Source organism: Polypterus senegalus, chromosome 6 (assembly GCF_016835505.1).
Source record: "Polypterus senegalus isolate Bchr_013 chromosome 6, ASM1683550v1, whole genome shotgun sequence".
NCBI lineage: Eukaryota > Metazoa > Chordata > Cladistia > Polypteriformes > Polypteridae > Polypterus > Polypterus senegalus.
The window spans coordinates 80395491-80423395 of record NC_053159.1 but is presented as its reverse complement, the minus strand read 5'-3'; the positions used below and the strand labels follow the sequence as shown (position 1 = coordinate 80423395).

The window sequence follows — 27905 nt, the reverse complement described above, 5'->3', positions numbered from 1 at the left end:
AAAAGCAGAATTGCCCGTCCCATCACACTGTGGGTTTAGAAAAATGACAGAAATATGTAAGAAAGGGCAGAAGAGGCTCTTTTTCCTTAGAAGACTGTGTTCTTTAAATGTGGGAAGTGACATCATTCACATCTTCTACAACTCTGTGATAGGCAGTATGATTTTCTATGCTGTGGTGTGCTGGTCCGGTAATATCACTTCAGGAGAAGTCCACCAAATTAACAAGCTAATTTAAAAGGACAGTATCAGTTAAATGACACACTCAGGACCTCCTAGGCTATTTAAAGAGCATCTGTATAAAGCCAAATTTCCCCCTGTGGATAAAGTTCTGTCTGTCTACGTTTGATTCCACAAGAGCTTACAGCATCACACTCCATAAAATTAGTTCTAAAAAAAAGAAGAAAACATTACAAGAACATGATTTAAAGGAGGGCAAAAGCACTAAAAAAGAAAAGAATTTATCCTTGTTCCAAAAAGCTAGCAACAGAGAGTAAGGATAAAAAAAAAATAAGCATTAAGTTTACAAGTTACCATTTATTGTTATTAAAAAAGACAGGTTTTGGCTTCTTTAACTCAGGATCTATTACCGGCTGCTACTTTTAAGCATCCATGACAAAATGCAAAAGCTGAATATCTTTGTCATTAAAGACAACAAAACATAACTGCAATATTTATGATTTTACTTGTGGTGTTATAATGGTTTTAAAATTCATCATTATTTTAAAGAACTCTTTTCATATAAGAAATGTTCATTTTAGTTATTTCAGGCTTAGGACACAAACAGTTTTTAATACAGTCTGTGTTGTGTGCCTGTTGGCTTGACATGCAATGCCTAAAACAATAAGGCATAATGAAAAAATAAATGTTAATGTCACCGGTATTATGTTTTTGCTATAACTTTTAAGTGAAAAGAAAAAAATGAATTTAGTTTATCCCTCTATTATTGGAGGTTTCATTTGCAGGTTCATTGATTTTGGAGACAGTCCAAACTGTATTCCCTTTCCTTTATTTTTGATCATTTCAATTTTGCACCCCCCAAAGAATCCCTTTTTCTTGAAGTGCTATGTTTTTAAGTGTTGCATTCGTTTGAAGGCTTAAGTTTATGCAACTATGGACAAGTCATATGCACTTTATGCATTGCAGAAGCACCATAAGCAAAAAAGTAAAAATATTAACAAGCATAAGAAAAATATTTTAAAAAGCATAGAACAAAAGTATACTGAAAGTAGTACTCAGAATATCTAACATGCCTTTAAATATATTCAAATACATATTTCATAAATTTAGTATTTTTGGCTACGTTTGGTAACTTTAAAGTCACACATCCAAAGTCTTATTATTTAAATATCAGGAGGTGGGCAGTTGTCCCATCCATCCTTTGTAAACCTTTGATTTGCTTCTTTGTGCATATGCTTATATACTAACACAGACACGTTAGAAGGAATATTGCTTTACAAATACCTGCTTTAAAAGTTTGTGAATTTACTGCATAAACAACGAGTTTGTCAAGTTTTGAAACATTCAGCTACATCAGAAAAGTATGGCAGACCTGGAGTTTGGTGGTGTTGATGCTCACTCTTTCTCTATATATAACCACAAATTGAAATGGTACATTATAAATTAGACATTGCTGTTATCATTTGTTTAGTTCTTCTGCTTGTCCAATTACACATGGCTAACAATGGCTATATCATTGTATGTCATTTATTAGAAGACACTTTTGTTTTAGCACAGCTTAGTTTTAGTAAAACAAAGAAAAATGTGGAAGCAAAACAGTGGTTTGTTAAAAAAAAAAAAATCGTTGGATTTCTGCTTCGTAGAATTACAGTCTGACTGTCCTAGTGCTGAAAATGCTAGTTATAATTACAGTCCTACTAGAGTTCAGCAATCAGCCTGATCCTTCTCACTCACTTTTAAACACTTTTGCTTTCTCCAGTATTAATAAATAAACACATAAACAAAACCATAATAAAGTGCATTTAACAAGCTGTACATAAGCTTATACAGTATACAGTATTTACATAACTTAATATTTCATTGTCTACATGAACCACAAAAAATTAAGCACTGAAAAAAAACTGCTCCTTTTTAATTTATTATAAACAAAACCTATTATTGTCTGCAGTTCAGTTGGGTTTTGCTTTTAGGAGCATTGATTAACCTTTTAAAAACGACAAGAAGGCATGCACATTTGACCTTAAAGCGTACTAATAGTCTATTGCTAATGTAGCGTATAGCTTTCTAAAGCGTTAGTTGTAGCACTGACATGATGTAACAAATAATTAGGGGGAATTTTGTATCTTTGGGTTGATTTTGGTATAAAGTAAGAACTACCTGACTTATCCAACCATGTGCACATACAGAATTTATTCAATGACATTTATTATTCGGTACCCCAAAAATGCATGCTACTTGAAAGTTTTTAGTATTGATTTTAAATATTGTAATGGCATTGCCACATGAATTAGTGAGTACCATAATTTTTCAGAATATTTTCATTTTCACAAACTGTTTAATGCTTGCTTTTGTAACAACACACGTTTAAGTCAGTTTTGTCAACAAATCACTTTTTGAGACCTGAGACATTTGCTTTTATATGATTTATCAGTGTATGGAGAATATAACACACATTCTATAGAGTAATATTTAATCGATCCTTCATTCAAATGCACATTTTATTTGTTTTCACTACATCCAACAGTTTCCAGGCATTATTAATGAACAAATGTTTCAGCTATAAAAAAAAAAAAAACATTTAACAATAGAAATTTAGTATTGGTTGATTCATTTTCAACAATGTAGTATGCTGTTTTAGTAGCCCTACTAACTGCATCTCTGCAATTGTACACTTCTATTAGCTCATTACATGTCCTTTCATTAGACAGATTTGCCTCATACTTCTAAGATAAGCTAAGGTACCACACACATATCTGGGCAAAATGTTGTTGCCTAAACATATTTTATTTTGTAATTAACCTGTAGACTAGTCAAAGGTACAGAGATTGATACACAATTTAACTTTGAAATGATTTTATTTCCTTTCACCCTGTGAAGCCAGAATAGGCACCTGCTCTCTGTGACTCTAAACCAGATAAGCTGGTTAGGACGCGGAAAGATTGCTGGGCAAGCAATTATACCCTGTGCATTCTATTCAGAGGATGAATGCGAGTTTATTATTTCTTTATTACTTCTAACACCCCCCTCATTCAATAGTGCTGATTGGTCACACCTTTGCGCTCTCAAGGCATGCATGAATCGTTTATTTTTATTTCTGAACCAATTCCATAGTGGGATGAACATGGCCATAAAAAAACTCTTTTGTTTTGAAAGAGCAGCAGGATTTTCCTGCATTATTAAGTTTAACCATATGAGATTTTGAAATAATTGGTGCAATTTCTGCAATCCCATGTTGAAAATCAAGACTCACTTTATGCAGTACTCTCAAGGCTAATTGTTCATTTCAGCCTAGAAAACATGTACCCGTTTCCAACTGTCTAAAGAACATAGGCATATTCTTGCAAGAAATTCAAAAGTCAAAGCCGACTCTAATATATGCGTGTCATCTAATGGAAAACAGCCCTGAGAATGCTGCAGATTGAGTGCATTTTGATTGGCCTAGAGGATTGTAAAATATAGTAGACCATATGAATTGGATAACTCAACAGCACATTATATTGTGCTAGATACCATGCCTTTTTTTCCCCACAAAACCAGCTGTCCAGTATCAGTGCAATATTTGTGTATATAGCCAGCAACTGGCTCTTGTGAAACTTTTCCGCATACAGTTCATGAGAGAGGACAAGTAATCTCAGATTGGATTACTGTTAGTTCTGAAATTGAACAGGAACATACAAGATTTCTGAAGGCTGAGCACTACAACAAAAATCACTATTTTAACAAGAGAAAACAGAGCAATTCATTTTTAAGAAGGAAGTGCAGAGTGCATTTGCAGAAATTATTAATGCGGTTGGAGTTAGTAACTAAAAACTAAATCTAATTAATAATGTAAAATTGTATGCATGTTGAGGTGTGTTGAAAGTGAGGCTCATGCCAAAATGTTCTTCAATAAAGTAGAAAAAATGGAAATCCAACAGCTCTTTGTACTATTCATATAGGAACTGAATAAACCACTGTAAATTTCTAAAGTTAAAGATTCTATTAATTCCTTACAATAGGGAAAACCACAGTACTAGATGGCTTTCCAGTGGAATGCTATAAAAGTTATTAAAAGTATTTTACTTGATTAGTTTCCTTGGGTGTCTTTTTCTCTTTTTTTACTTTTGTATTGTTTTCTCTGTCCTTAATTGTTTTTTACCTTTGTATTATTTAATTGTATTTAATTATTGTACATTTATATTTGTAAATTGTTCTGTCCATTCATTTTCTGTTATTCAGTCTTGTATTTATTATATGAATTGCTAGTTTGAGTGGCGTTTCAGAATAAGTTACGTCCCTCAGGTGCAGCAGTTAAGGCTCAAGTTACCTAAGACATTTAAATCATTTCTGGTGACATCTTCTTTGCTGTGACATTATCTTAGTAGCAGTGTTTTTCCGCTACTTTTTTTCTGTCTATTTATTGGCTGCATTTCTGGTTTGTTTAGCCCTTTTGTTCTGTCCTGTTTGTTTTTGATTGCTGTATTAAATATAGTTTCATGTTGAGCAAGGTATTTTGGTGGTTTTGACCTTACCTGGGAATAGGATCCAGCTCCCCAAGCAATCCTGTTCAGGACTAAATGGGTTAGAAAATGACTGACTCACCTTTATATGTTTGGGATAAATCATAACAGCTTTCTTTTAAAGTAGCTATTTTAGTACTAGCTCAGCTTAATAAGCTACAGAAGATGAGATAATGCCAAAAAGAAAAAACTTTGGTGGAGCTGGTTTTCTTAAGATGAAAAATCCTTTAGAGTGTGCATCATACAGCTCGAGCTCCTTACTGAACTATGATATTAAAATTTTGGCACAACCTTTAGCAGAATGAACCTTCTATAAATCACAAGGTCAAACAGTATTTTTGCAAAGGTAGACACTATCAAATCTTTGATAGCATATTCCCTGCTATATCTGGGCCTCCAGATGTCCATCCTATTATCTTTGGCTACAGGAAACACTTTTAAGAGTTAAATGTGAACATCTAGTCACTGTGCAAATTTGGATTCTGCCCCAACATATGTATGATGACTGAAAAGAACTTAGAATGCAGTTCCTCTCAAACAGTTTTTAAATTCAGAGTGGTAAACATTTTAGAAATCTTGATTAATCAAAAATATTCTGTTGCCAGTAGTGCTATGGTTTCCTCCTACAGTCCATAGACATACAAGTTAGGTGAATTGGTGTACAGTAGCTAAATCAGCCCAAATGTACGGATGGTTTTGTGTGAGTGTTCTTTGTCCAGGTGGTGTTCCTGCTCCAGCTGTCTCACAACTCTGCTGTGACTAAACCGGTTTTGATAATGGATGGATGGATGAGTTGCCATACCATCTTGTGCCATTAATTATGAACTTCATTGCATTTTCTTAGCACACTCCGTTGACCTGGGCTTAAAGTGAAATTTCATATTTGCTTCACATGGTTTTAGTAGGGGAAACTTGTTGTCAATGTAAATTTGCACGATCCATATAGTTTATAAAGCATAAATGTATAGCTGATGTGTTCCTTACAATTTCATGTTATCTACAAGTGCATTCCAACATACAAGAGATATATTGTATGTTTTACTTCCCTTAGAAAACTCATTCTTCATTTCAGTTTACCATACTAATCTGTTTATGGATCAAGTCATGTCAACGTATTCTAATGATGCCAAAGCTACACACTTCCTTTTTTGTTTCTCTGATCAAACGGCCCATGCTTATGCTTAATAGTTTGTTACAACAATCTGGATTTTCTGGACAGATTTCAGACCTGGTGTGCATGTTACATAAATGAGATTTTGAGGAAATGATTAGTCAGTTGAACTACAACCTAAGGTTACAACCTAGTCGTAATCTTGTTGCTAGTTTTTCTTCCTCTAAATCAGAAGTGTACAACTCCAGTTCTGGTGGGCTGCATTGGCTGTAGGTTTTCATTCTAACCATCTTCTTAATTAGTGAGCCTTTTTTGCTGTTGATTAACTTGTTTTGCCTTAGTTTTAAGTGATGTGACTCAGACCCCTTAGTTGTTTCTTTTTCCTTAATGAGCAACCAAACAATAATGAGACACAAAACAAGCTGCCACATGACCAGCTAACCTGAAAATAAAGAAAGGTGAAGGTCTTGGCCATGTTGGTCTGCTCAGGACGATGGTCTTAGAAAAAACAGAAGATCAACAGTCTGCTGTGGCAGAATGAGAGCAGCAACAAGTCATGATATTCAGTAATGGCTTTAATTAACAGCAAGAATTGGCTTCTCATTAAGAAACTAGTTGAAGTGAAATTGACTGGAGTTGGACGTCCCAATTTAGCTGGTCATCTGTTGGCTCGTTTCACATCTCATTTCTCTTTGGCAGCCATTTAATAAAGAAACAAATCAATTCAGACATTGAATCCTTAAAAACAGGGATATTAAAATGAAGGGGAAAGGAATTAATTGGCAGTGAAAACTGCTCGCTGATTATGAAAAGTGTTAGAATGAAAACCTGCAGCCATTGCGATCCACCAGGACCAGAGTTGGACACCCCTGCTCTAGACAGTCACTTTCATATAAAGAAAAGAAATTTGAAATAACATAAGCAAACCCACCTTTTTGTCTGTCCAGGCTTAAAGTATCTCCAGAAATGTTTGAAAGCTCCTTTCTCACCTCCAGTGTCCCTCTGTTGATTGTGGTGTTTTCCTTTCCAGTGTTCTCACTAACGTCTTTTAGCCAGGTGCTTCACAAGAAAAGAGTATGGGGAGGCGGGCTTTCGAGAGGGGGGTGTCCATGGTAATAGCGGGGGCTGAGCAGCTTAATACAGTAGCAAGGAATATGGAGAGGTGTGCGGGCGAGAGGGGGCTGTACATACTAATAGTGGGAGTGGAGTGGCAGTTCACAAGCAAAGAGGATGTGGAGGTGGGCGGGCGAAGGGAGGACTGATAAAATTAAAAACAGTCTAGTGGTACCAGCCTGTCAGATTGCAGAAAAAGGGCGTCAGGAAGTGATGTCTCTGTTCTCAGCATCAGCACAGTCTGTGTAGTTCTGCTCAGCGTACAGCAGCTCTCTTCTTGTTCAGTTCATAGCAAACCAATATATATACACCAACAACTATATATATATATATATATATATATACACTGTATATATTTACACAGTTGTTTAAGCATTAGGTGTGTTCTGTGTGCAAAAATCCTTCCTGTTTAAATTGACCCCATCTGCTGTTCTTATATTTGCTCATATTTGGACATGCGTCCATTTTGCAAAAAGTGTGCAGAAACCCTTGCAGCACACACTGTCGTGAGCAAAAGTTTTGTCACTGTATTACTAAGGGTTTTGTACAGAAGCATATTAGGGCCACGGTGAAGAAAAAAAAAAAAAAAGACAAAGTGAAGAAAAAAAACTATATGTCGAGAATAAAGTCGATATGTTGACTTTATTCTCAAAATTTCCACTTTGTTCTCGTCGTTTATGTCGAGATTTAAGGTGACATTTCCACTTTATTCTCATAGTTTATTTTGTCATTAAAGTAAAATGTTGTAAACTAAACTTCATCTTAAAATCAATGTTTAATTTACTAGATTTTCTCAAACCCCATCATAAGTTAATGTAGCACATTACATGCTTTGTGTTAAGTGTTCCCCAACCCATTTGTTAATCGCTACGCACTTCTTAAACTTGCTTCCTCTTGCACTGCGGAGGCTCATGCAGCGATCACCGCACAGAATACATTCATTTCATGATATTCCTGCTCTCTGAACATTTACAATGCTAAGATAAATACTTCATATCATTTGCATGATTAAATGCATTAAAACATGTATTAACCATGCATGGTAGTGTGGTGGTAGTGCTGCTCCCTCACAGTAAGGGGTCCCCAGGTGTACATTCAGTGTAGAGACCTTTATGGCAGGTGTGACGAGGCTCCTAAAAACTGGATGTATGAATGGGTATCGCACAGGTTTAACTTAAATATTGTGTAAATGTTCAGGGAGCAGGAATATCATGAAATTAATGTATTCTGTGTGGTGATCCCTGCCTGCACCTCCTCTTAGTGCAAGAGAAAGTCAGTTTAATAAGCACGTAGCGGTTAACATGTGTTGGGGAACACTTAACACAAAGCATTTAATGTGCTACATAACTTATGATGGGGTTTGAGAAAATCTAGTAAATTAAATATTAATTTTAAGATGAAGTTTAGTTTACGATGTTCTACTTTAATGACAAACTATGAGAATAAAGTCAACATGTCAACTTTAATCTCAAGATAGACAACGAGAATAAAGTAGAAATGTCGAGAATAAAGTAGAAATGTCGACTTTATTCTTGACATTAGCATCAAGATTAAAGTGGAAATGTCGAGAATGTGTACCTGCCGTAGTGCAAGTGTGAATTAAATATCCAACAGGCTCTCACTTTCCCACTCAAAAGTCTTATTCATTAGTACTTTTAATTTTTTTCAAATGTTTTACCAACATGAGCAAAAAAAAACACTGCTCAGTTATTTCATTAAAAAGATGTCACATATTAATGAAGGTGAGGCATCAACTCCGACATTGCAGAGGCTGGTCAATCAGGGGAATTCTCTTCAGCACACACTCTGCCAATTCATAAATCTAAGCACCACTTATCCGGCATAAACAAACAATGGTTTAAAGATTTTGATTGGCTAATGGTCAAAGAAAATGGTACGTGGTGCTCATTGTGCATGAAATATTCAAACACACACCCCCCTTGGGTAAATGTGCCACGCACAAGAATTCGAAAAGAAAACTTGCTGGACCATTAAAAAAGTAAAACACACATTAAGTCTTCTACTGACCTTTTAGGAAAGCATGTACTAGAGCAGACTGGAATCGGTTAAATTGAAAAATCTCTATCTGTTTTAAATAACTTACAGAGAGATGCCTTTGTGGGAGCTTTAAGATCCATGCATTGGTTGGCAAAAAATGAGTTGCCACATACAACGTTGTTTGAAAAGCTGTTGGAGCACTGTAAAGAAATGGGTTATTCCATTTTACAACATCTCAATGTTGGTAAAAATGCACATTATACCTCTGAAAGAATAATGCAAGAGCTGCTGGAGGTTTTAGCAATAGAAATAAAATCTAACATACTGAAAAATACACACACAAAATTTTTTTTCATTATTCTGTGTAATGAAACCACAGACATCTCAGATGTAAAACAATTATTTATTTACATTAAATATGTTTGCCAGGTCACTAAAGAGGTCAGAATTAGTTTTGTATCAACCCATAATATGATTGATGACAAAGCAGAGACTATAACCATCACACTGAGTGAGACTATGGACACTCTAGGCTTGAAAACTGCTAATCTTGTTGGACTAGGGTCATATGGAGCTGCTGTTATGATTGGGAAACAGAGAGGTGTGGCAAAACTGCTTAAAGATAAAACATTTGGACTCTTTGTCAACTGCCACTGTGTAAACCGCCAATTGCCATTGCAAGTGCCCAAGCAGCAACTGCTGTACCTTATTTAGCAAAACTTAGCGACATCTTAAGGAAGCTATTCTATTTCTAACCAAAATTCTTCAGTTAGGATGGCTGGTTTAACGGAAATTCAAAATACAGTGGAACCTCGGTTCATGAACATAATTCGTTCCAAAACTCTGGTCGTAAAACGATTTGGTCATGAACCGAAATAATTTCCCCCATAGGATTGTATGTAAATACAATTAATCCATTCCAGACCGTACGAACTGTATGTAAATATTTTTTTTAAAGATTTTTAAGCATAAATATAATTAATTATTATACCATTGAATGCACAGTGTAATAGTAAACTAAATGTAAAAATATTGAATAACACTGAGAAAACCTTGAACAACAGAGAAAACTAACACTGCAAGAGTTTGTGCTAAAGCGCTACGAATCGCTCGTTAAAAACACTTTTTTTAAATGATTTTTAAGCACAGGAAAAAAATTAACATTTGAAAAATCCGTAATTTATTAAACCACCAAGAAAAGTAACAGTGCACAATGCACGCTACGAACCAATCGCTGTAAACAGAAGTGAAATGGAGGTTAAAATTCAATAGAAAAAATTCTTCATTAAATACAACGAGGTTAAAACAATGCTCGGGTCTGTCTCTTTAAAAACAAGCCTGGTCCATTGTTTAACTGCCTTCTCAGCCTTGCCATCTCCCTCTCTCCTGCGTGCGTGTGCGTGTGTCTCTCTTGCGCGCGTGTCTGTGTGTGTGTCTCTCTCTCGCTTGCTGCACAGGGAGAGACTGAACACGTGCGGAAATCAGGGAAACTGGCTTGTTTGTATACCGATTGTGTGGTCGTGAACAGAGGCAAAAGTTTGGCGAACTTTTTGGTCGTGAACCGATTTGTACGTGTTCCGAGACGTTCGTGAACTGAGGTTCCACTGTATTCTGAATGAACATTCCTCAGATTAACCTGAAAATGGCCAGTGACACTAGATGGCTGTCTCATGACTTTGCTATACAGTCACTATGACAGTGTATGATGAGTGATCTACTTGGAGGACTCAGATCCTGGGGACTTTGATAATGGGAAAGCTGCAGACAACTGGGCCTCTAGGAAGAAAAAAAGAATAAATATTTAACTGAAGACACCTTCTGGACATGCAAATAGGCTTTGAAGAATATTTTAAAATTTTTCTTCATTAGGTTTCCCATACTTTTTTTTCATTGTTTTCACTTTTCTTCCCGACAGCGACAATACTTGTACCTCTTGGTTTAAACTTTTTGTTAGGGTTGCAGGATCCTGAATTGGAAACTTCTTCTTAAATTTAATAAAAATATTCAGGCACAAGTGTCAAACCTTAAAAAAAGAAGTCATATTGAGCATTGGAAAATAATGAATAATAATTAACTAATAAAAATAGTGCACTTTTCATTTTCCCCACCACCAAATTTCCCCATCCCACCACACCCGGCTGGAATAAATTTCTGGGGAGAACACTGCCTTTCTATAGTACCCTTCACTCACCATCCGCCCTCCCAAATTTAGACTAAACTGCTCTGTCTCTTTTGGCCTACTTCCTGATATTCAGGGGAGAACCTCAGCATTTCTGAGACACCTTATGCATTTGCACATTTTACCCAGGTCAGGGTTTTTTTTCAATCTGGTATTTAGATTACCTTTGTGTATTTTTATTTCTCTCTCTCTTTTACATCTTAACTCTCATTGATGCCTTATGCGGTTTTGTTATAGCCATGTGACACTCCTTTGCAACGGGCACTTCATTGTACCATATTGCAGTTCACAGCAGTACAAATGGTGTAATGGCCTAGAGGTAACAGAGGCCCATTTTTATCAGGAAGTGGTTATGAAAAAGAGCTAGCTTATTTTTTGGCAAAATCATCGGAAATTCTAGCATTTCCAACTACTGCAAGAAAGCATGATAATATTGCAGAGGAAACATATAGCTTTATGTTAAAACTCATAAATAAATATTCTCTTGTACTATTAACAGGCAAAATATGCTCTTTAAACCAAACCTCATGGTGTGTACATACAGGCCCTGCTGGGCTGATTGCTTCATTTTAATTTTTGTAATTTTATAACAGTGTTTCCTTGTTTCATTATTGTTTGCTTTTGTGTTTTGTAGGGATCCTCAAAGTCATCAAAGAGTATGGAGTCCCGCCGTAGACCTTCAAGGTAAGAGATTGTTTAATGTAACTATGCTAGTGAGCGGTATCCAGTTTTGTAGTCATTAGCACTCATATTGTATGGCTATGCCTGGTAAATATACTCTCAAATTTATGCCTGGTAAGTTTGTTCTCAAAAATATTTTATTTAGTACTGTTCAACTGCTTTCCAAATAAATATTTTTCATCTCACATTATGATTCTTTTCATTATTTAGGTTTTAAAACCTCTGAAATATATTATTTAAACATAAGTATACCCCCCGTAGCTTTATTTAAAAAAAAAAAAAGTTAAAAATTCCTTGCATTTAAGAAATATTGATTTTTAGTGACCTTGGACTACATATAATTGTAGCCTATATGTTCACAGACATAAATAAACTCTATATGTAGGAGCTTGAAATTTGGACATTACTGTGCATTTAGTATATGTACTGTTTAAATGTTATTATTGCATTTAATCTTTTTTGTTTCCTTTACAATATTTGAACACTGCTGTTAACCATATACCTTTATTTATTAATTTTCTTAATTCACTTATTCCACAGTGAATTCACCAGTTAACCTAACTTGCATGAATATGGAAAATTGTGCGAAATTAAAGTATAAGGTAACATCCTTCAACCCACAAAATCCAGTTCAATTTTGTGGTAAGGCCAAATCCTATCCCAGCACCAGTAGGGACAAGACAGGAAATGGCCAAGGGCAGGAATAAGTCTTACTCATGCTAACACACTCATGCTTACATGGAGCCATTTTAGTTCTCACATTAATAAGCACATACTTGGGGACATGGGAAGAGAAGTGAAATGCCCAGAGGAAAATACGGGAGACCATGCATACTCTACACTGACACCAAGTGGTCATGGGATTTAAACCCGTTGGATTTGTGATGTACTACCCACTATACTACGGTGCCATTCAGACAGACAGACAGACAGACAGACAGACAGATAGATAGATAGATAGATAGATAGATAGATAGATAGATAGATAGATAGATAGATAGATAGATATTTTATTAATCCCCAATGGGGAAATTCACAAAACAACAAACTGCATTATCTGTAGGTCCTGACATTTTTCATCAGCGCAGCCAGTTCGTCAATTTTATTTGGTAGTGAGTTCACATTTCTCAGGATCACAGAAGGCACTGAAGGCTTGTATTGCCACTTCCTCGCTAGCTGCTTAGCCTTTAGCTTAGTGCCAGCTCTGCTGCCAGGATACAGCCTTCTTACCTCGTCAGGTAAATAGGGAACCACACCGGCACGGTCCTTTGTTCTCAGCGCTAGAAATTGACTACCTAATAGACGAGTCTTGGTGTGTAAAAATCCATGTCCAAGTAGTAAAAAGTGTCCACGAAACGAGTCCACGTAAAAGAAAGTGGTAGGAGTGATCAGAGAGATAGAGAGAAAGGTAGGAAGATAAAGAAGATAACTCGTACACAGAGCTGCTGGAAAGACTGCCACTCATGGTGGGGCCTAACTACTTATAGTTTATATCTTTTCAATTTATGAAACCTCCTAGTGCAGGGTCATAGATATTGATTTTTTTTAGTTATTTTTAACATATTATAAAGCTTTGCCTTTTGATTGAATGTGGAGATAGTCAATAACAAAACTTTGTTAAAGGAAAGGCATCTAGTATTTAAATAAGAAGACATTTGTATAAGAAAAGTGCATGTTACAGCAACAGTATATTATATACTGTAGGTATAGGAGAGCTGTAATGCAATGTAATATTTCAGGATTACTCCTCTACTGTTACAATGGTTGGAATTTCAGTATGCAGCTGACCACTGAAGTTATTGTATTGTAGCTCAGATGGTCCTGTTTCTCTTGAACTATTGTGACAAGATTTAACCAGATACGTACTTAAGTGTGTGTGTGTGAGAGAGAGAGAAACTATACTGCTGACAAAGTCACAGAGTGGTCAAGGATTTTTTTCTGTTTATTGAATTTATTGAAGGCTGAGGATCTATATGCTAACAGCATTGTTTCATTTTTTATCTTTGTTTACTCAATTGCTTTGTCTATAAAACTTTGATGCCTTTATCACCCCTTTTGTGAAGTCTTCACCACTAGATGTATGCACTAGGGTTGTCACAATACCTAAATGTTGTACTTTGATGCAATACTAAGAAAAATACTGAAGTTCAGTATCATTATTGATACCCGATAGTGAAAATAATGTAACTCAAGAGAAAATGTATTTAAATACATTGCAGTTCTGTATGCATTAAAATGTTAAAATTGATTAAAACAAATAGTAGAAATTTTTGTCATTAAATGCAAGTACTTCGGGTTGTGTAATCTTTCGTTAAACATAATAGTATATAAATAATAAAAAGTACAGTTTCATTCCTGTCTTCAATTGTTTTTTACGTTGATGAAAGCGAAAACTGTTACTGAGGTAGTACAATGAAATGTTACAAATGTCATTAAATGTTAATTGAATAAATATTGCAATCTTTAGTAAACAGTGTACAGAAAAAATATTGAAACAAACATTAAATAAACATTTAAGTAAAAAGAACATTAATATGGTCTTTTGTAAATAATTGTTCAGAAATGTTTCACACAAGCAGTCTACTACAACACTTAAAGGCTCTGCAAAAATGCAATCATTACATTTTTCTGTAAATAAACACAATGTCTTTATAACTTACAAGTTTTTTTGGCAAAAAAGACTAGATTGTCAATTTGCTCTTCTGTTAGATGTGCTGTTTTTGGGCTGTAAATGAGCCCTGACATACTAAATATGCCCTCTGAAGCACAGCTAGCAATATAGGTTGGTCCAGATCTAATCATGCAATTTTCATTACGCTATAACTTACTAAGTTTATTAAATAGAAAATCACCCGAAAAATCCCGGACCATCGAGAAGTGTGCGAACTGAAGACATGAAGAATCATCTTCGCGCCAAACTGGAATCGTCCCTGCATAAATCAAAGTCATCCAGACGATCTGGATCTGCATAATTAGATCTGGACCACCCTGTATATGAGCACATGTAGGAGTATCACCTCTGTTTATGCAATTGCGCATTGAAACGTTATAGCGCCTTACATTATATCAAATGTTATGAAATATAATTTTAAACAAATAAAAGAAAGTAGCTCTCCACAACAGCAGACTTCACAGTGAGAGTTTAAACATGCAGGCAGCAATGAAGTTGTAGAGCTAAAAAGTGTTGCAAAAGAATGGAAAACACAGAATAAAAGTGACTCACCAGGAAAAATAATTGCAGACCCCTGTCTTGAATGTTTATCTGGCTGCAAAAAATATTTTTACCCATAGAAGAAAAAAAATAAATGTCACATCCACATTTCAAATGCAACAATTTACAGCTTAATAGTTATTCATGTTCCTGTAATTTAAAATTAACATACCTTTTCAAATTTTTTATATTAACTCTCTTACAAATCTTGCAATCAGGTTTGCACTTATCTTGCGGTTTTCCATCCCCATTTGCCAGAATGCCAAAATAGTTCCAGATGCCTATGTGGCTGCCCTCTTTGTCAGTTAATGTTTTTAACACCTGTGAATAAGTGGGAACGGCCATAGCAAATTTGAAGTGTTTTTGTAATGTTGGCTGTAAAATCAATACCATGTGAGAACTGAAGCAATTTTAAAATGTTAAAATCAATACTCATTGATATTTCAATACATTTGACAACCTTAGTATGTACATTGAACTCTTAGTATTTATGTCATACATTTAGTATCATAGCACATTAAAATGCTTCAATACAAATGTAAAACACAAGACAAATTAAGAAATTTGGGTGTCCTACCCAGGAAAAAAAATACCTTTTTAATTTCTGCAAGGCAAAAAAAAAAACACAACAGACTCTAAACAATTGTGGTCAGCTCAAAAGAGAGTCACCCTGTCTTTTGGTAATTCATAGATCTTATTGGGAATAAGACTGAATGCTGACTGGTAATGAACAGGGCTCAGAGTCATAGCAGAATGGGCATCGGGCATTGCCTTCATGCTTTGTATTCTTAAGCAAGGCACCATAAAGCAATCACCACATTCAGTGTTTAACACTATGTGTATACAGTAGCTTTTTATTTGTAATTGCTAGAAAGCATCTTACAAAGTAAAGTTCATAATGAACATTAAATACTCTGGATACAATCCAACTTTTCAGAAAACCATAGAGCAGTAGTTCTCAAGTTCAGTCCTGGGCCCCCATGGCTGAAGGTTTTTGTCGCAACCAGTTTCACAAACAGCAAGTCATTTTTTCTTTATTTGATTTCATTGTTTGATTACCTCATCTTTTCCTTTTTAATTTTGTATTAAGGAGAATGTAGAAGTGTAAGATTTAAATTTATAAAAAGACCAGAAATATTTGTATTTTTGATACAACTGCTCCTTCATCACTTTCCTATTAATATTGCTTTTTCTCTGGAGTTTTCTTCCTGAGTTTGCTCCTAATAATGACAATGGAGTAAATGCTAACATTAATTTTATTTTTGTCATTTTTTCATTTTTATTACTATTTAATTTAATATTGTTTCTTTGTATCAGTATACTGCTGCTGGATTATGTGAATTTCCCCTTGGGACTAATAAAGTATCTATCTATCTATCTATCTATCTATCTATCTATCTATCTATCTATCTATCTATGTCTGTCTGTCTGTCTGTCTGTCTGTCTGTCTGTCTGTCTGTCTGGAGCAGAGTAGATGCCAGGGCAAAGAACATTAAATACTGAAAAGCTATAGCTACTTCATTGTTCAACCCATTTGTGTGCTTGTTAGTAAATAACCAGAACACCTGGAAAAATCTTAAAAATCAAGATAAAAATGCTAAATTTATTTGATGTAATATACATAAATGCCTGCTAAATTAAAAAACCCCTCAGCTACAAGGGGGGAGGCCCTCAGAACTGAACTTGAACACCAGTACGCAAGGTTAGTTCCACACACTACACCGAATCATTTTTAGCCTGTAATTGAACACTCTTCTATCCATCAGTTTTCTCATTTGTGTTTGGGTTAACAGGAACTAATGCTTGTTTTGTGAAAGGAAATTGATGTTTATTCATTTGAAACAATCCAGTGCAGGTGACAGTCATACACAGGCAGTGCATTATTTTGAGAAGTCATGGTACTTACCCACATATTTTTGGACACAGAAAGCAAAGCAGAGTTAGCTAGCAAGACATATTTAATAACACATAACGAAAACAATAAATAAGAACTTCAAATCAAATTGGAAGCTCAAATACTTTTTACTTGAGGCATAGTTGCTTCCAGTGTTTTTAGTATTTGTAAATTAATTAACTAATATATCAGTTTTGTGGCCTGGAACTGGATAAGAGGGAACAATGGATAGAGAACAGGATTACATTTCAGATTTGTACTGTGATGCCAATTTCAGTTTCTTAGTAATTTCCATAAAGAAATAAGAAGACTTATCTTTATTTTGGCTATTACTATTGCCAGTGTGTTATATTTTGCTTCATTTTTGTTCCTTGTTTCACTAAATGCATTAGCTTAAAAGCATAAAAGATGAACCGGATGTGGCAAAATGTGCAGTGTGTAACCTTTTCTTTTGCCCATTGCCACTAGAGTGTCAGCTTCAGCATTTTATAGAGGTCTTTGGACCAAGCACTGTTCAAAAAGGCCATTATTGCCTCTGTTGCTAAAATAATTCCATTTAAATAGAGTGGAAAATAAGCCTGGAATAGATACAGCGAAAACATTTTTGTGTGTTTTTCTTTCAGGCTAAAAAAATACAATCAGAAATCAGGGAGCTGAATTGTAATAATGTGATGAAGTGGAGAGATGAATAACTAAACACATATATGGCATTTGATCAAAGTATACATCTAAAAAAAAGTTAAACAAGAGCTAGAAGAAACCTGCTTAATTCTTCCTCAGATGCCTTTTGGTGTTATTGAGGAAATGTTAGCCTGTGCCCGAATCCTTGATGTTTCCTGTAGAAACTTCTGTATTAGAGTCGGAGCATCATCTATATACAGTCCCCTGTTGAAAAAAACTAGTATGTGGAGAATGTTAACAGTTTATGAATCACAAGAAAAAGATATTTGGAATATTGTACCATATATATGGAAAGACAACTGTAGGTATGTAAAATGTTTGTTGTAAATCTATCAAACATCAATACCTGTTAATTTTACAATCTAAACTGTATGGTGCTATATAATTAAGCTTGATTTAAACCGACTCATTATAAAGTTAATTTCAACAAAAAATAAGATTAGTCATTGAATTTTTTCCCCCCAAGACAAATGAGACTCTTTATTAGCCCACATGTTTGGACATTATACAGAACAGTTAAGCTATTGAATGTAACTTCATGCATAGTTGTACAATTTTGTCAGTAAATTGGAAGATTTTATAGCCTGAAGATAATTAAGCGTTTTTATTTTTTGATATTTAATTTGTGAACTCTTAAGTGACTAAAAATAAAAAGCAGCTGTCTCAGCATGAGACTAAAAAACAAATTTAAAAAATATTGTGAAATATTCCCCAAGCTATTTTACTGGTAAGGGTTTTACAGAAATAAAATACAATTTATCTTCTTAATATCCATATATGTCATCTATAAACCAATATTTTTAAGATATTACTCTTCTTGTTTTTTTATATTTAAATTGCCTGCAATCCTCTGAATTTTAACATTTTGTCAGTAGTTTTTAAAAAACATTTTCTCATGTGTCAGTAGGTTCTCTGTGTTTCCATGACTATTGTATACAAATCTAATCCTGTTGTTTAAACTGTTTAAATAGATTAGATAATTTCTTGTTATTTTTGAGTTTATGATGATGTACCATAGATATATCAATGTTGTCTAATTTGTTTCCTGTAAACGCTCGTTCTTTTTTTTTCTCTTCAGAAGTTTGAGTTTAATTCAGTCTATGGACGAGAACTATGACGTGGACCTTGTATACATCACAGAACGCATTATTTCAGTTTCATATCCGAGCAATGCAGAAGAGCAAAACTATCAGGCCAATCTCAAAGAGGTTGCACTGATGCTGAGATCCAAGCATGGGGAAAACTACTTGGTAAGTGAACAAAAAAAAAAAAATCACAAAACGTCTTTGCAGGATAATAAATCTTTTAATTGAAGCCTAAAAATGAGAAGAGACATTTCACAACACCTGGCTCAGTTTTTTATTTTTGTAGCTTGTTCAGTTCCTTCTTAATTTAAGATAAGGTGTCTTCTATAATAACATGATAAATCAACTTGTTCTGTGTCTTCATTAGTCTATGAACAATGACTTGGTTCCTGTCTGAGTGAACTTTTGCTTTTTTATCGCGTTGTTTTGAAGTGTGGTGTCACCAATTTCCTTACTGAAATCTGAAGCATTCCATATGACAAAACTTTTCGTAATATTAAACAGACACAGAAAATTGCTTTCCTTAACAAAACCGTCAATTTACATGGCCATTAAAATGACTACTTCAGTGTTTTACTCTTCAGTAAACATTTATTTTAACATTAAATCACTATCAACACACATTTTATTACAGTTTACTTAAGCTTAAAATTTGTATTGGATTTAAACAGAAAGAAATCGGTTAAGCTCAGCAACAGTTAAACTTTTGGACTGTCAGCACTGTGCAATGTTATGTAAATAAAGAGCCTACTATGAGTTTCTCCCTTTCTCATAGTTTCATTCCTGTTGTAAACTGAATGTTCACAAATGTAAACAGTAGCAAGCATCATAACATATCAATAACCAATGGCAAAGTCAGCTGTTCATGGAAAAAGACACCAAAAGTAGTAGGACGTCATTTAAAGAACTGTCAGTTTTATGAATAAAGTAGTTGACAAATTGAAGCTCACTTGCTGATGGGATTTTTAAATTTGTTCTCGGTATTCTTGAAAATCATATTAGAAAGCCAAAGTCACGTTTTTCGTTTTGTGTTTTGAAACACTGTTTTTTTTTCTTCTACATAATACATCAAGGACAAATATAATACTATATTTACTACTTAAAATATGAATTAATTTGTAGACTTCAAAAGAGCATATTTTAAGGCAATCAGACATGCTATGTACCACAAAATCTGTTTGTCGCACATGAACTTTGTTTTCTTCCTTACAGTCAATGAAATACATCATTCAACAGTCACAGATTTTGAGCAGCACTGTGCTTTTTAAACTGGACTGACACGGCTTGTCTGTCTACAAAATGTGTAGAAAGCTCACTTATAAATACAACATCAGAATATTTTATCTGATCAACTAAATATTGTCAGTATTAATTATGCCTTCTACTTTAACTATAGAATTTAAAATGTGAAATAATCTAAATGTAAATTGTCTTAAAGAAGTATTGTATATTAGTCAATATAGTAAATCTATAAGAAATATCGATCTTTGATGTGTACAGTATGAGGTTCAGTCAAAAATAAAATAAACCAAGTTTTGTGTACTGTGAGGCAAAAATGACAGCAATTACCATGATGATACCAGATGCTGGATGGATAAAATCTGTAATTTAGTGTACCAGACATGAATAAGATACACACTGCCATTTAAAAAAAAAAAAAGTAACCAATGCATGCTAGTAGGTATTACAGAGTGCAAAGGGGACCAGAAAACAGTCAGTTATAATGTCAATCACAGGAACTGTACAACATCAGATTCTCAAGTAATCATTTCTTAATTTGTTTGTAGTAGAGGCCTTCTATCTTTAAATAGCATGTGCTACAATATATATAGACTCGTGTCCACAAAATACTTTAATTAACCTACATTTACATGTACAATGTGTAGACTTTGCTAAGGCCTATACAAAACTTTAATTGCAAAAGAGTATGAATTTTATAATTTCTGAATTTCTGTACTAATGTACTGATTGCCTTCTATATTGCAAACATTGTCTTTACGCAGTTCTTTGGCAGAAACTGGCAGTCCCATTATGAAAGATTCTGTTTATTTCTGACTGCACCTCATATTCTATCGTGTTTATTGTTTCATTACATAAGATTTTAATATTGAATTATAAATTACAGATTAATAGTCAACAAGATATAGTTGTACAAGTTACAGTTATATTTATTACTTGATAAATGCCACTGTATAGCTCACAATTGTATGACACACTTACAGTTTCTCATTGTATGATAATCTTGAAATCTGTACACTACTGGGCATCTATGTATCTACAGGTATTCTGAAATATTGGATCACATCGAGCTCAGTCTTTTAATTTGGTAGAAACAGGACATAGGATATGTCCTAGATGGAATGCTAGCCCATTACAGATTGCACTTTTACAACCTTCCACACTAACTCAATGATGATTTAGAGTGGCGCAAACTCCGTACAGACATGGGTGGCGCTACCATCAGGCTGACCAGGGTGTGCATCTTGGTCATCAAGGAGCCTTAGCATATGCAAGAAAAAAAAAAAAAATGCATTTTTATGTTCTGCTAAGAAGCACTTAAATATTAGCTTGCTCAACACTCAGCGGGAGTCTGGATTACAATCAGCATATTTCAGCCTTACTCCTTATTCTGAGTAGTACAATTCTAATTTTTCAGAAACAGGCTAAAGAAAGAGTTAAAAAGAGAAGGAGATACAAAGTCGAATGAACGTCAACCAGGGGATGCAAAATAGGTCATGGAATTATAAAGAAGCCAGAATCAAAGGACCTCAGCTGTCTGCCAGGTTGCTAAGACACTCATAAGAATGTCAAGTAATCTGGTTGTTAAAATGAACAGGTTTGCAAATCAGACAAAAAGCTTTAAACAATATCCTACACCATAATATAGTTGAGAAAGATGAGCTGTAAACATTGCCTTTGGTCTAAGTTGTATCTGTAAATGGACATCTTGTACATTTTGAACTTATAGTCAGGGGTGACTAGCCTGACTCTGGCAGTGTTCCATAAATAAAGCTATAACTTACCTAATTATAGGATGACTGGAGAGCTACAAGAATCAGCCTTCTCTACTCTCTATTTTAATTATAGTAGTTGGTTAAAATGCTCCTCCAAATATATTCTTCTTTTGCTTTGTGTATGTGACCATCTCTTTTTAAAGTGTAATGAGTATACTTCTTGCCATAAATATTCTGCTCAGGCAGTGATGAGCTCCAATGATGAGCCGCTTTACCTGTATTATGTAGAGAGCACACACTCCCTGAAAAATAGACTACTTGTTTTTCGCCCTCTAATACAAGCCCAAAAACACACAAATTTCAAAGCAAGTTTTGAAGAACAAAGAAAACATACACACATTATTGATAAATTTTACTCAGATATACTTTTAATGGTGGTTTAAGTCCCTGAAAGAAACACCATTGAAGGTGTAAGTAAGCATTAGTTCAGTAAGAGAAGAGTCTCTGATGCAGCAGGAATGCGGAGAAGTTTCTATTCTGTGACTGAGATCTGTAGTCACTAGTGTTGTCTGTTTGGCTTGGATTTAACAGAAAGAGTGGCCAGATGAATTCCGCCAGGACATCACTCTGATGTTGACCATTGTGATAGATGGACACAGATTTGTGCCTGTTCTGGGAATAGCAGGGTGACACACATTCCATATTATGAATCCAACAGAGGTAAACAATAAAAGTGTCAAATATTCACCTCTGTGACCCTAAAGTGGATTTAGCAAATATGATAATGGATGGTTTTACTGTTGTTTCAATGTCATCCACAAATACATTTACTTTAGTTGAAGTTTCCATGCTAAGAAGCTCCAGTGGCTCTGTGTGGAAGAAGCTTTTTCTAACCCACACTGCTTCCACAGTTGTGCAGTTTACATATAGAAGACTCTAATTAAAGGAAAATGTGCAAAATGGGCTATGTGATAGCATTTTATCAACATCTGATATTGATTTTCATTTTGAGAAGCACCATACAAAATAATTTTAAGTTGTTACACAATACAATCAAGTAAACAAGTTACATAAATTAAAACAACAGTAATGCTTTAATCAGTAATGTGCATTTATTGCAAGGTGGGATCAAATGTTAAGAATTCAGTATGCAGTTAGTGCTGCCTTACAGTCAATGAGTTCAGTCGTGTAATGTAAATTATGCATGGCCTAATTTCACTAATACCGAAATGCTCTTGTACATTCTTGCTTTTAAAATCTAAACAAATTACTGAGAAATGTAATAATACAATATTTCTTTCTTGCAGCTCTTTAACCTTAGTGAAAAACGCTGTGACATCACTAAACTCAACCCAAAGGTAAGACTGCAAACCAAAGCAGAAGTGTGTGATGTATACTTAAGGTAAAATGTAGATTAATTTATGATGAAAAAATAATTCCATAACATACTTTGTTTTTGCAATTTTATTAGCATTAGTTAATGTTTTATGTATAATATTAGGATTTTAATTTAGTAAATAGTAATTTTTTCTTAACTTTTTACAGGGCAAACATGAGTATGTTTATATATAAAACAAAAAAATAAAAAAAGCAAGGCTCAATTCTGACTTGTGTTCTTGTGAAAAACATTCACTGTATTCTTAGATTTTCTGATATTAACTATAAAGTTAGAGAACAAGCAGGCTAAATCATAACATGGAAATAACACAAGAAAAAGAATTGTAAATTTATTAAACACATGAAAAATAAAACATTTGCATTTTATATCAGAATCTGTATGTGGTTTTCATATATTCAGAAAGAAACACCAAAAACAAACGGCATTTTGCTGTCCTGTTACTATAAGCAGTAATTTAAGTCTGAATAGATGCTGTTACCTTAACTTTTGCGGGATATGATGCTATTTATCTAGAGCAGGGGTGTTGAACTCCAGGCCTGGAGGGCCGCATTGGCTGCAGGTTTTCACTCTAACCCTTTTCCTAATCAGCAAGCAGTTTTCACTGCTAATTCACTCCTTAATTTTAATAGCCCTGTTTTGGAGGATTCATTCCTCTAAATTGATTTCTTTCTTCATTAAATGACAGTCAAACAGAAATGAGATGTGAAACGAGCCAACATTTGACCAGCTAATCTGGGATTTCAAACTCCAACCAATCTCTTAATGAGAAGCTGATTCTTGCTGTTAATTAAACCCATTATTTAATTCCATGGCTTGTTGCTGTTCTCATTCTGCCACAGTCCAAATGTTTTGGTGACCTGAGAGATCAACCTTACTGAGACCTTCACCTTTTTAGATATGATAGGCACAGGTGAGCTGGTCATGTGGTGGCTCGTTTTGTGTCTCATTATTGTTTGGCTGCTAATTAAGGAAAAAGACAATTAAGGGGCCTGAGTCAAGTTAATTAAAACTAAGGCAAAAGAAGTTAATTAGCAGCCAAAACTGGTCACTAATGAGGAAGATGGTTAGAATGAAATCCTGCAGCCATTGCGGCCCTCTAGGACTGGAGTTCGACACCCGTGATCTAGAGAGTCGCTGACTGCTTTATTTCAATTTAAATTCTTTATTGTCATGTGTACAAGTTCAAGTACCATGTACAATGAAATGCTTGCTTGCATGTGCCCTTGCGGACAGTGAACATAGACAAAAAAAAAACACACAATAAATAAATGAATTTAATAAGTAAATAAATAAAACCAGAATCCTAGGAATAAATAGAGACAGTAGCAGAAGTATATGTGCAGGTAGTAGTGGAGGTGACAAGATTGCTGACTGTTCATGAGTCGGATTGCAGTTGGGTAGAAACTTTCCTGAACCTGGAGGTGCGTGTCTGAATGGACTTTAGTTGCTTCACGATGGGAGGAGGAGGGTGAAAAGTAACAGTTCAGAGTGGCTGGGGTCTCGCCTGATAAGGTTCACTTTCCTGTGACAGCATGTAGTGTGGATATCATGGATTGCAGGGAGCTGTGTGCCCGTGATCTGCTGTGCTGTGTTCACCACACGCTGCAGAGCTCTGCAGTCCTGAACTGAGCAGTTGCTGTACAAGGATGTGATGCATCCTGTCAGGATGGATTCGACAGTAAACCTGTAGAATCTGCACAGGGTTGTGGGGGACATCCGGACTTTACTCAGTCTCCTGAGAAGGTAGAGGTGTTGTTGGGCTTTCTTGACTACTGCCGCAGTGTGACTTGACCATTTAAGGTCATCAGTGAGGGCGAGTCCGAGGAACCTAAAGCTGCTGATCTGCTCCACAGCCGATGTAGATGGGGCTGTGCTCTGTTGTCTGTTTGCGGAAATCTACAATCATCTCCTTAGTTTTGCTAACATTGAGGGTGAGATTGTTGTCCTGACACCATTCTGACAGGAGTCTGACCTCCTCCCTGTAGGCTGTCTCATCGTCCTCGCTGATCAGATCTATTACAGTGGTATCATCAGCAAACTTGAGGATGGTGTTAGAGCTGTACTTCGCTACGCAGTCATGGGTGTAGAGAGAGTAAAGCAGGGGGCTTAGCACGCTGCCCTGCGGGGTGCCAGTGTTGATGGTGATGATGGAGGAGGTTTTTCCACCAATATGCACTTGCTGAGGTCTGCCAGTGAGGAAGTCCAGTACCCAGTTGCACAGTGAAGAGCTAAGTCCCAGATCCAGGAGTTTAGAGATGAGCTGGGATGGAATGACGGTGTTAAATGCAGAGCTGTATTCCACAAACAGCAGCCTGGCATAACAGTTCTTGTTCTCCAGATGAGACAGGGTGGTTCGAAGTGTTTTGGAGATGGCATCCCCCGTGGACCTGTTGCAACGGTAGGCAAACTGGAGGGGGTCCAGACTGTCAGGGATGATGTCCTTGGTGTGTTCTAGCCATGGCTATGGGAGTAAGTGCTACTGGGCGGTCATCATTAGGGCAGTCTACTTTATTTTTCTTTGGGACAGGGATGATGGCTGTGTGCTTGAAGCAGGTGGGGACAATGTAATACATTTTTTAGAAATACATTAGTTAAATGTAGAAATAGACTAGTTTATCTGCTATACAATAAATATTATCTAAATACTGTATAAGATTTTAATTTAACCACCAGTGTATCTTCAGCCATAGACATTATGGTCTGCCTGCTTAATCTAATGCAAAATACAAAATCACCAAACTTGTCATAAAAGATGTTTACAATCCATTTATTCACAGTAAACAGCTTGGATATATGTCAGGTACTTAGGCTGCCGTTTTGATTATTTTCCATACTTTCATCACAAACAGAGGACACTTAGAACAAGAGAAAGCTATGCCTTTATTAAAATATATATGGTGTTTTTGCATTATGTTATGCATGCTGTTTTGATTGTATCAGTAAGAATACTCTTGGAGGATTTTACATAAACAAAGTGTTGGTTGTTTTCCTGTTAAGCATTTTGTAATGAAGTTCAGCTAGTTGTTCTTATTTTCCATTTTTGTTAAATATACTGTATTTTACCAGTCAGCTTTTAATGATGAATTACAATTGTTTAAACATTTTAATACCTTTCCCTGATCATGTGTAGTTTCTCTATGAATAAAACATCATTAACACATTAAGTACTGTATAAATGGGGTCTGCACAAGTAATGTGTAAGTTTCATGAGAGTTTCATGGAGAAACAAAAAACAAAGAAAGACCTTCTAAATGTTTGTCATTCGTCTTGACTTGAATGTACAATGGATTCCCAAGTTAAATGTTACTTTGCGGTGCTAGCATACATTCCTAGGTCTACAGACAATTAAAACTACTTTCATGTTTTTTTTTTCCCCCTCCATAAGGTTTTGGATTTTGGCTGGCCTTATAATCATGCACCTGCACTTGACAAGATATGCAGCATATGTAAAGCCATGGACACTTGGTTGAACACAGATCCACATAATGTAGTTGTGTTGCACAACAAGGTAAGAGATTTTTTTTCTAAGGTTGTTCCTTTTTATGCTTTATCTCTATTTCAGAATTGATCCTTTTATCAATATTTAGTTTTTTGGCAGACCATCTGTACTTTGCTATTGTTTTTTACCTTAATTTTCTTGAACATTTTTACCTTACCTTTACTTTCTTGTAGGTGTCTTAGTAAAGAAATAATATATTTGTGAAGCGTGTCGTTCATTTCAAGTATAATAATATACCACTGAATGTAATGATTAGCGCTGCTTCTTCAAGAGCCCTGAAGACCCGAGACACTGGTTTGTGGACAGCTTCCACAAACTACGTGAATTCAAATGGGTTTTCATTAAATGATCTGGCATCCTATCACATCCCAAAGGCTTGTACTTTGTTAATTGGCAATTGCAAATCTAGCCCAGTGTACGGTTGAGTTTGAATATATGAATGAGTTGACCCTGAGATGGACTTAGGCATTGTTCGGGGTTTATTTTTCCATAGAACCCATGCTTCTAAAGTAGGCCACAAATAGCCCAGCATTAGACTAAGTGGGTTTCAGAATGATATATTTGCCCCTTAATAGTAATGTGTGGGTATCTAGTACATGTATATACAGTATCAGCAGCTAGACTGGCATCCATCCAGTGTTAGTTCTAGTGTTTTGGCAAAGGCTCTCAAGATAGGCTGTGGCTCACCAAAATCTGTAATGGTCAAAGCAGTTTTCAGAAATATGTGAGACTAATTTTGATAATATACAAATAGAGTTTTGCTTGGATGAAAGTGTAACTGGTATGTGTAAATAAAGGTCTGTTTATCATTGTGGTTGTTCATTTTTGTATTTGCGAAATTAAAAACTACATACAGTGGACCCTTGACTTACGAACTCAATTTTTCGCGAGGGCTGGTTGTAACTCAAGTTGGTTGTAAGTCAAGACTATTTTTCCCATAAGAAATAATGGAAATACCCATAATGCGCTCCGAACCTCCCACAGCAACACTTACTTAACCTTTTCATAATAAAAAAGGGTTGTATAATACGCCTAATTTACCAAAACACCAATAATTTTTCTAATGTACTAACCAAAAAGTTATAAAAAGTGCCTAGCCTACCAGAAACAACCATTTCATACTGTACTCACCATTTAATTTGACATCTTTGGGCTGCAGGAAGGGAGGAGGAGGAGAATGAAATGGAAGGTGGTTATTGTTTAGAAGGAGCCTCCTTATGCAAATCTTTTCGTTATAAAATTGTTGAGATGGTGGATTTCGACATGTTGTACATATTAGCGAGATCGGTCACGAACGCCACTATCATATTTCTGCACAGTTTCATTCTTCGTTTCGATTGTGATCACTGTTTCTCAAGTTAATAATGACAGTAGTCGAGCACTCAGTTCAAAGCTGGCCGTGTTGTGAACTGCTGTAATAATGC

The 27905-nt window shown here is 35.3% G+C and overlaps 1 protein-coding gene across 10 annotated transcripts in view; it reads left to right on the top strand.

Moving 5' to 3' along the window:
* LOC120531205 (tensin-like) overlaps positions 1-27905 on the top strand; it is an 801530-nt gene that overhangs the window by 603528 nt on the left and 170097 nt on the right. For all 10 annotated transcript variants that reach the window (XM_039756405.1, XM_039756402.1, XM_039756406.1 and 7 more), the window contains 4 exons: positions 11712-11761; positions 18623-18794; positions 22891-22941; positions 26368-26490. In XM_039756405.1, coding sequence (XP_039612339.1) covers positions 11712-11761; positions 18623-18794; positions 22891-22941; positions 26368-26490 — 396 coding nt within the window. The remainder of the gene's footprint in view (positions 1-11711; positions 11762-18622; positions 18795-22890; positions 22942-26367; positions 26491-27905) is intronic.